The 10622-nt window shown below is 38.9% G+C and overlaps 1 protein-coding gene across 1 annotated transcript; it reads right to left on the bottom strand.

The window, feature by feature from the left end:
- Nucleotides 1-3559: 3559 nt before the first annotated feature.
- LOC134320622 (tripartite motif-containing protein 16-like protein) lies at nucleotides 3560-7893 on the bottom strand. The gene is made up of 6 exons (XM_063002120.1): nucleotides 7303-7893; nucleotides 7036-7131; nucleotides 6685-6918; nucleotides 5696-5855; nucleotides 5420-5479; nucleotides 3560-4089 (listed from the first exon to the last, which is right to left on the bottom strand). Exons 1-6 carry the CDS (start codon nucleotides 7891-7893, stop codon nucleotides 3560-3562), a joined length of 1671 nt encoding a protein of 556 aa, XP_062858190.1.
- Nucleotides 7894-10622: the final 2729 nt, after the last annotated feature.

Genomic DNA, 10622 nt, shown 5'->3' with positions numbered 1-10622 from the left:
GGAGTAAACTCCACACAGAAAGAACCCAGATCGCCCCACCTGGGGATCGAACCCAGGACCTTCTTTCTGTGAGGCAACAGTGCTACCCACTTAGCCACCGTGCCGCCCTATGTTTCAAAGAGAACAGTGTTGGAAACTCACTGACAGGAGTAAAGGTCATTTCACAGGTTTGATGTTAAATACCCCAAAGTACAACCATAAAAACCCACAGAATTTGATAAGTACCGCTATAATTTTAAACTAAAACTGTAAATTATGAGCTTAACAGACCTGGATTTAATGGCAGGCTGCCAGACACCTTTTGTATCAAAGACCAATCCACAAAGATGCATACTTTGAAGTAAGAAGTGCACAATATAAACCCCTAGACAATAGGACAAATTAATATGATCGGATTTATTTTACATATAAACTGATTTCTTTTTAAGGAAGGCAAAGAATGCTTCAAATGTTCAGTACAGTGGGGGATCCATTATAGTATGGACAGCAGATCAGGATCAGGTGCACCATACCCACACATCCTTTACCAGTTATGTTCTCTTATTGCATTTACATAATCCCCATATACATGCTGCTAAAATGATTCAAGTGGTTTGATATACACCAGAGTTTTTAAATACCATGTCCAATCGCTGTCCACTCTACACTTTGCTGTAAAAATAATGTTTTTGGGATTTTATGCCCGACCCTACTTCATATGAACAAAATTTCCAAGATTTCTATTTTTATTTAATTCTTAATAAAGCTGAATATTGTGTGGGGGGTAAGAATGGAGACAATTTAGCTGCAGTTCATTGCTTCTTCTTTGTTGCCCTGCAACTCTTTGTCAGTAACTGCTGGCTTCTCTTTTACCTGTCATTGTGTCATTAAAAGAGAATCTTATGTAACATTTTCGGTTAAACACCTGTCCAGGGACAATTTGTAGTTCCATGAACTATGCAGTTGGGATTGTCCTGCTAATTTTACCTACATAAACATAGCTTTGCCTATGTTGCTTTTTGTGAACATATGTTTATTATTAATGTTCCCAATAACATAAAAAGCTAATTCACCATTAGTATGACCGCTACTCATTATGTGAAATCTTCCTAACAAATCCATAATCAAACCAGGTGCATATTTTTATGTATATAAATACATATTTCTCAAAATGAATAATTAAAACATACATCCTTGTAAAGATCAAATTTGGTGGTGTTGAAAGTGCTATTTTTAGAAATTTTACTTTCTGTCTAATTCCTTGTTTGTGCTTAAGTATAGCTGGAGAGTTGTATGTGTTGACATTTACATTTACATTTACATTTTTGGCATTTAGCAGACGCTTTTATCCAAAGCGACTTACAGTCAAAGCAATTGAGGGTTAAGGGCCTTGCTCAAGGGCCCAACAGTGGCAAGTGGTGGGGTTTAAACCAGCAACCTTCAGCTTTCTAGTCCAGTACCTTAACCGCTAGGCTACAACTGCCCTGTCTAGAACTAGTTAACCCAGCCCATTCAAAATCACAGTGTCTACAGTCGAACAAGCTTCACTTCTCCAGTGGCTTATAGTCTACTGTAAAAGAAAGAAGCCCTGCTCCATATAATAAGAACCATAAGCTTGACTGAAGTTTGTTTCTGATCATGACAAAAAAGCAGATGTAAGAGCCTCTTTATTGCAGCCTGTAAGACCATGACAATAATAAGGCAGCTTAACTGGATCATTTTATCAAAGAAAATTTAATTATTCAGTCAAAAAAAAAATACTGTTGCAGAAAACAATAGTCCAAGACTGCCATGACATGACAAGTTTCTTACAAGCCTATGGTTTGTTCAGTTTGGTTGATTTTACTTTAAGTATACTGTACTGTATAAATACTGTATTAATACACATTTTCTACATATAAAGGTATTTTTCTTTTTTTATGCATTTTCTCCCAATTTTCCTCCCGATTTAGCACAGTCAATTTGTCTTCCGCTGTTGAGGGATACCTGATTGAATCCGAGGAGAGCACGTTGCTGTACACGCCTCTTCCGACACATGCACAGCCCTCCTCTTCTTGCCCCTGCATTCTGTACAGGCATCTCTTCTGCCAATCAGGGTCCTTACACAGCGTATGAAGATCCCACCCACACATAGTCTGGCCCCCACTCTTCAGATAGGCCAATTTGTATCTGCTGCAGGCACTGTCAATTATGCCAGCTAAATGCCAAAAATGTAATGTAAATATTACTATAATTAATTTTTTTTATCAATACATGTACTAATTAGTATTTGTATTTTTGTGCATGTTAATTGTAGGTGCTTAATAAATTAATGTATCATTTAAAGTCAGTATCCCAGTAATCAACTAAAAAAAAGGAAAGAATCTTATCCCTAAATGTTTGAGGATTATCCAGGTGTGAGCACTAATGTTTTCTTGTTTGGCTGTGGTTATATCTTTGCTACCCTGATATGAATCTCATTTTCACATAGTTTACTTGTAATGTGAAGCCATACATGTTAACCTTACTAGGGCCTAAAAAAGTTTTTCAGAAAACTCTTGGCTTCCTGGATGAGTTGTCATTAAGCTTTTAGACACATTTCAGCAGACTGGACATTCTTGGTCACATGGCTTTGTTACTCTTGCAGACTGATATACACTGATTAGCCATAACATTAAAACCACCTTGTTTCTACACTCACTGTTGATTTTATCAGCTCCACTTACCATACTTTGTTAGCCCCCTTTCATGCTGTTCTTCAAAGGTCAGGACCCTTACAGGACCACTACAGAGCAGGTTTTATTTGGGTGGTGGATCATTCTCAGCCCTCTCAGCCCTGCAGACACAGCAGCGCTGCTGGATTTTTTTTAATGTCATGTCCATTCACTGTCTACTTTATTAGACACTCCTATCTAGTTGGTCCACCTTGTAGATGTAAAGTCAGAGATAATTGCTCATCTATTGTTGCTGTTTGAGTTGGTCATCGTCTAGATCTTCATCAGTGGTCACAGGACACTGCCCACGGGGCGCTGTTGGCTGGATATTTTTGGTTGGTGGACTAATCTCAGTCCACCAGTGACAGTAAGTTGTTTAAAAACTCCATCAGTGCTGCTGTGTCTGATCCACTCATACCAGCACAACACACACTAACACACCACCACCATGTCAGTGTGACTGCAGTGCTGAGAATGATCCACCACCCAAATAATACCTACTCTGTGGGGGTCCTGGGAGGGTCCTGACCATTGAAGAACAGCATGAAAGGGGGCTAACAAAGTATGTAGAGAAATAGATGGACTACAGTCAGTAATTGTAGAACTACAAAGTGCTTCTATATGGTAAAATGGACAGTGAGTAAAGAAACAAGGAGGTGGTTTTAATGTTATGGCTGATCTGTGTATTTAATAGATATTTTTGGATGTTCTGCTTGCAAGGTTCAAGATTAGGTAAGGTTTAAATAAATAGGTCTTGCTAAAAGCTTAGCCAAGATGTGCTAAAGTGGCTTACCAAGTAAAAGTTTGTGACTGGTTGATTGAGTAAAAAGGTGGTAATTTTGTGCAGGGGTAGCTATTCAGAATAACAAAATGTAATGTCCTGTGGTTCATTCTTTTACGTAACATAGCTTTGCAGATGCAAGTACATTTACCCAAAAGCCAAGGTAAAGGGGTTGAGTAAATGTGGCCTGAACTCTGTGCAAGAGAGTCATTGTGTCAGAGACGCTGTAGAAGGACAGAGTTCCTGCAATGTGATCTACATACACCCCGATCCTGGAGGATGGTGGACCAGAGATCTTTGTCTGAATATCGTTGTGCCAGAAAGACAGGGTGGAACTGCACTCCAAACTCCAGGACTGATTGTTGTGTCCAAACCAGCATTCTTTACCTCGTCCTTTTCTGCTTATCCTTTTATACGACACCGAGATGTACACCCATCCACCTCTGCTCCATTCAACCTCCCAGTAACAACGTCCACACACACTCTCTTTACACAGCACTTGGCCATAAGCATCAAACCGCTCTGGGTGGCTGGGGTACACTTTTAGGTGCCCATTGCGGGTTACTTTTCTGTTGTTCTCAGAAAGACACAAAGTATCATTTGCAGTGTTTGGGTCCAGAGTCAGATGACAAAAATCTAAAGAAAAGAGCAAGGATGATTAAATGCACTCATTTTATGTATTTAAATAAATTGCCACTTTTTTAGGTCCACATGTTTTGTTTGTACATTCATTTGTTGTACAGAAAATGTATATCTGTTTATCTGTACAGAAACCATAACTTCCCTATGAATCCTGACCATTCTGACAGTCCATGCCCTGATGCCAACACCACATTTTACATTAGGGCTGGTGTTAGCAGGTTGATGTTGCATATTTATACCATACACTTAGAATGCAGTCTGAAATTCTGGTTTGGGAAGTTTTAATTATCTTGTTAAAAGATTATTAAATAAAAACATAATTTTTTGTTGGAGCATTTTTCTTAAAACAGTTGCAAACTTTTTAAAACCACCTTCAATCACAATTATTGACTTATTGCAACTTCAAGTGATGTTGCAAAACAGGGCGTTCTAAAAACAGGCCTTTCAGTTGGTTGACTAAGAATAGAGGTTGGTCAACTGTGACAGTGTTTCTCTACCTTGTCCTAATGAACTGAACTGAGTTTAGGATGGTCTTGTATCCTTCTTAATATCTGTTTTTTATTATTAGATCCCTGACTTCATTTGTTCTGTGGACATTTTTCACAACATGCAAATACTTCACAATGAGCAGAGTTATTTATTCTATTTATGAATTTATTAAAAGCAGCTAATCTACACATTCCTGATAAGATGTTGACCCTAAAAAGTAATTGGCAGCTGCTCAGGTGGCAAAAAACATGCTAGCACACCAGAGCTGGGGTTTCAAATACATCGAATCTCAGCTCTGCCATCCAGCTGGGCTGTGCAGCCACATGAACAACGGTTGGCTGTTGTTCAGGGATGGAAAAGCCGGACAAGGGTTCCTCATAACTGGTGCAATTACAACCTCTGCTGGCTGACTGATGGTGCCTGCACAGAGTCGAGGAAAAATGCTGATCAAAGTGTGGCTCTCCGTGCACAGAGTTGATCCGCATATGAACTTGACTTGTGCCGGTGAAAAGATGCACACATGTTGGAGGGGGTGTATGTCAGATGCAAAGCTCCTCAGTCAGCAGTGGAGGGTTGTATGGGTAGAGATGAAGCGTAACACAACCAGGGTAATTGGATAAGACTAGATTGGGGGGAAATGTAATTGGCACTGCATAAGCAAATTGTTGGCTTCGGCTGTTTTCTTTTTAGATGACAACACTAAAACTATACTTTAAACATATTCTAATACTTTAAATGTGCGATATTAGTTGATAAAATATAAAAATATCTTAGAGTGATTAATTTTTTGACTAATTTTCCCAATTTTTCACTGGTCAGTTATTTTCACACTTACATTGCAGAAATTCCTCTCTGGTCTTTGGTTCCCGGGGTAAAACCATCTGGACTTTGACAACTAATGAGAAACAGACACAAAACATAATAATAATAATAATCAGATAAACAATAATAATCATAAAAACATTTTGACTATCATTGCAAACATAAGAAAAACATAAAAGCGAAAAAGTCCTGGTGGGACTAATTAATTACTTCAATAGTATTGTTATAACCTTATCAGTGTAGATTGTTTACAGTTATTTCTTTTAAAAGACTGGTCCTTTTCTCTTACCGTCTGGGTGGATTTTATTAAATTCCTCCTTGCAGAATTCATTCAGCTGCTCTTTAAGGCTTGAGAGACATTCTGTCACTCTATCAAACGAAACATCAAGATTTAAAGTCATCTTGCAAGACTTCTTAGATTTAGCAGGAAAGCAGACAGCCTGGAACCTCTATAAGGACAAACAGTGAAGCCACAAAATAGTTTCTCTTTAACTGCTGTGGAAAGCACCTAATTAGAGAGGGAGGTGTGTTAGATTAAAACAGAAGCTATACATACAATAAACTGTGTAAAATGTTTCTGTTTTGTTGCTGTTTTTCTAAGAAACCAGTTAAATAACGACCTAGTTATTTAGTATTCAGACCCCTTTTTTATTTTAATAAAAATCAAACACTAAATCTGATTTACAAAAGTATTAGCACCATTTATTCAATACTTTGTAGGAGCCCCTATGGCAACAATTACAGCTGCAAGTCTTCTTGACTGCATTTCCACATTTTGCAGACCTGGATTTGGGCAGTTTATCCTTTAAGGCAGAATCTCAATCTTTATCAAATAGAATGATGAGGGTCTGTGAACTGCCATCCTCACGTCTCTCAACAGATGTTCAATGGGTTTTATGTCTGGGATTTGCTTGGGCCAACTTAATAACATTCAGAGACTTGCCCCAAATCCTCCCTGGTGTTGTTTTGACAGTATGCTTTGGGTCCTTGGTTTTGGTCCTGACAATGCAGTGAGAATTGTATAGATGCAGGTTTGTGCCTTTCCACATTATGTCCAATCAAAGCGCAACAGGTAGACTCTAATTGAGTTACATTTAATTCAAGCAAATAAGATGATCTCACCACAGTTTGAAGTGCCACAACAAAATGGTTTGAATTTTGTGATTAAGGGATTTTAATTTTAGATTTTTTTCATTCATTCTTGACAATCCTCAAAAACCCAATAACTTTGTTATTATTGGTGATTACCAAAATCACGTTAACAAAAATCAGTCATACCTGGAGGAAATGGACGTGATCGTCTGTCTGAGACAACAGCTCCAGCTCAGTGTCTCTCTTCTTAAGGTCCGCGATCTCCAGCTCCAGCTGTTCAATCAGTTCTTCAGCTTGATTCAGTTCAGATTTCTCCTGAGCTCTAATCAACGCTGTCACCTTACAACATTTTTCTTCAATGGAGACCAGGATCTCATTAAATATCCACTCATTTTCATCCACTGCTGCCTGTGCGGAGATCTGTTTGAAGTACACAAAGAGCAGCTAGGGTGCAGTACTTGTTGGCACATCTCTGGATACGCAAAAATGGAAACGACTAAAGTTATTACTCCAGCATTTTCTTTGATCAGTCCTTACCTTAAGGGTTGTTATAGCTTGCTTAAGATCCTGTAGCTTCTTTTCCTTCTCCAGGATTTTCTGCTGAGATTTTCTTTGCATGTCTCTGATCTGGTTCTGTGACCAAAATAAGAACATACTAAAAGATTTACAAAACAAGAAGACTCTGATAAAAAAGCCAAGATTATGGGCCTTGAGCTAATGAACCTTTTTAACAGATCTACATTAAATCAATTACTGGATTACAATTATTACTGAAGAAGCAGAACAATGTGCTAAACCTCTTACCTGTTTTTCGGATCTTTCCACATCAACTGATGCCGTTTTGTGACCTTTATGTGAGTCTAACATACACAGAGTACAAATTATTTCTTCATCTGTTCTGCAGTAGATATCAATCAGTTTGTTATGTCGAGAACAGATCTTATCTTGTAGTTGCTGGCAGGCCGGTACTAGCTTATGCCTTCTAAAAGCAGGTGACTCATAGTGAGGTTTCACATGAGTCTCACAAAAAGAAGCCAGACACACAAGGCATGATATGATGGCTTTGTCTTTGTTCTCGGAGCAGATGTCACACTCCACATCCACAGATCCTAAGTTATAGTATGTAGGTGAGGCAACTTTTAAATCCTTCAGTTTAAGCTTCTCCACCACTTCAGCCATGACATTATTCCTGCGCAGAACGGGTCTGGGCATGAAGGTCTCTCGACACTGAGGACAGCTGTAAACTTTCTGCGAAGGCTGATTCCAAAAATCATTAAGACACACCATACAGAAACTGTGTCCACACGGGCTAGTCACTGGATCCCTCAATAACTCCAAACAGATTGAACAACTGAACTGAAGATGGTCCACTAAAATACTACTGTCCTCTGCCATTGTCCGGATTTCAGAGACGCACACAGCAAGCTGGTGTTCTCCTCTTCAGCTGATTTCCTGATTCTGAGTGTAGCTGGGTGGAGCATAGTAGGCATACCTTTAGTAATTTGATGGGTGTGCCTGAACAGCAAAACATGCTGTCTGCTTAAACTAAATCCATGGGGATGAAGTTTGTGTTAACTTCAAATGGCTGCTATTTTAACACACTATAATTATATTTACTCTTACTCAAGGTTTCACACATTGTTGGATGTCATTTATGTAACACGGGTTAAATTTAAGTGACAAAAATCCTACAGTGCTAAAAGTTTTTATTTTATTTTTTTCTAAGTTGATCTAAAATAATGTGTATGAGTAAAAACAGATGTATTCATACCCCATCAGTGTAAAACTACCTTAAATCTTATGCAACCCATTACATCCCCAAATCACTTTTTTAATACTAAACATCTGTGTAACAAAAAGAAGTCATGGATCTACATTTAAATTTTTGGCATTTAGCTGGTCAGACTTTCATCCAAAGCGACTTACAGTGTAATGACAGTATAATGTCTGAGCAGTTGAGGGTTAAGGGCCTTGCTCAAGGGCCAAACAATGGCAACCTGGCAGTGGTGAGGCTTAAACCAGCGACTTTTTGATTGCTAGCAACCTTTTGATAGATATGTGCTTTTTTTGGACAGATCATACCTCAGTGCCCAATTCAGACCATCATTAAAAAAAAAACGTAAAAAAAATATTTGAGCCGCTCAGGTGGCGCAGCGGTAAAAACATGCTAGCACACCAGAGATGATATTTCAAACTCGTCGGTTTGAAACTCAGCTCTGCCATCCGGCTGGGCGACTACATGAACAATGATTGGCCTGTTGTTCATACATGGTGGGAAGCTGGATAGGGACCTCATAACTGATGCAATTATGACCTCTGCTGGCTGATTGATGGCACCTGCACAGAGTCGAGGAATAATGAGGATCAGGGTGTGGCTCCTCGTACACAAAAGCTGATCCTCATATGAACTTGGCAGAACTCAGAAGTTGTGCATACTGCCAAAAACCAATGTTCATAACATAAACCTGTACATCACTTACCTGGGGAGAAGATGGCAACAGGATGCACAATGGGGAAAAGGGCAAACCTGCAGAGGTAGTGTGATAATGCTGGCAATGCACTCATTCATATAGATGGTACTATAAAACTACTTAAATCACCTACATAAATATTGTTGCAGACCAATAATCAATTGCACTGACCCATTTGCCCTACCACACTGCAAGCACCACATTTGTTTAGGGACGATTTGAGGAACATGACAATGATTTTAAGATGTTGACTTTGCCTCAAAATTCCCAGATCACAATCTGACCGAGCAACTGTGGGATTTGCTAGACAAGTCCAATCCATGGAGACACCAACTTGCAACGTACAGGAATTGAAAGAGCTGCAACAAACATTTTGGCACGTTACCACAGAAAATCTCCAGAGATCTTGTGGAGACCATGGTGGCACAAAGGGGCCCTAGATAATATATGGCAAATGTTAATTGCAAATAAACACATGACGCAGATGGATGCGGTTGTAAAACGGGGCTTGGTGTCATGTTGAAATTCAATCCAAAATGAGTATGTATCTCTTTCAGCTTGAATGGTGCCCCTACAGGTATCCTGTCTTTGGTACTAATATGTTTCCATACCATAACAGATCATGGCTTTGAATATGTTCACTCTCAAATATTGACATTCATTGTTACTCCAAACACTCTGGTTAAGGTCAAACCATCATTTTACAAGGTACATTTACTCTGTACATTTCAAGTGAACCCAAGCCCAGAGATGTTGTGTAGCCTTTCTGAATGTTGTTGACACATTGCTTCCACTGTGCATGAAATCTTAACTTGGATTTTTGGATGTAGAACAAAAATGTTTATTAACAATGGTTTGTTATTTCTGGCTGCATGTGTTATCTCAGAGGAATGTCAGTGGTCGGAGGCATTTAGTAATTAATCCTTTAAGAAGATGATCCTTGCAATTGCTTATTGAGAAACACAGTCTTAAGCTGTTGGATTACTCATCAAGCTATTTGGCAAACATTGGCTCATCCCAGCTCATAAAGCACTAGGCTTTTTTCAAAACTCAACATTAAGATTTCCTTTGAAAGTACGAGTCCACATTGTTCTTACTTTAACTTTTAAAACTTGCTTAGTTATCACAGTTGCCTTCAGTATCTGTACACTAAATTGTAAAAAGCTCGACTAGTGTAGTTAATTGAACTGCTGCAGAGGCCCCTACCCAAGTTAGTTTTTAACCAAAGTACACAAACGGTAACGAGAGAGTTTGTTGATAAGTTTGTTAGGACAGTGACATACGCTATATGGACAAAAGTACTGAGACACTTGTTTTATCCTCAACAACTGCTAACAGGTATAACCAATCCTATGAATGACATGCTCCCACCTTTGCAACCCTCCCTACCTGTTCTAGCATGACTGTACTCCTGTGCAAAAAGCAAGATCTATAAAGACATGAAGAAATGCTTGGTTTAAAGAAACTTCAGTGGCCTGCACAGAACATTGACCTCAGCCTCAACAGCTTTGAAATGAACTAGAACAATTAGGCTTTCTTGACCATTATTGCCCAGCCATACAAGCACTGTGAAGCATTCTCCGAAGAGTGGCTGTTACAGCCAAAAAGACCACAAAGAGGTCACTATTTTAATCCTTTCAAAATGGGAGGTCC

This window comes from Trichomycterus rosablanca, chromosome 9 (genome assembly GCF_030014385.1).
Source record: "Trichomycterus rosablanca isolate fTriRos1 chromosome 9, fTriRos1.hap1, whole genome shotgun sequence".
Lineage (NCBI taxonomy): Eukaryota > Metazoa > Chordata > Actinopteri > Siluriformes > Trichomycteridae > Trichomycterus > Trichomycterus rosablanca.
Note: the sequence above shows the minus strand (reverse complement) of the source record. Positions and strands in the feature narration are given on the sequence as shown.

Bases quoted from the DNA above. Each gene is read 5' to 3' on its own strand.
- LOC134320622 (XM_063002120.1), bottom strand. From the start codon at position 7,893: ATGGCAGAGGACAGTAGTATTTTAGTGGACCATCTTCAGTTCAGTTGT. The intron at 7,132-7,302 runs GTAAGAGGTTTA...TTTTGGTCACAG, and splicing joins TGGAAAGATCCGAAAAACAG to AACCAGATCAGAGACATGCA. The intron at 6,919-7,035 runs GTAAGGACTGAT...TACTTCAAACAG, and splicing joins AAGCTATAACAACCCTTAAG to ATCTCCGCACAGGCAGCAGT.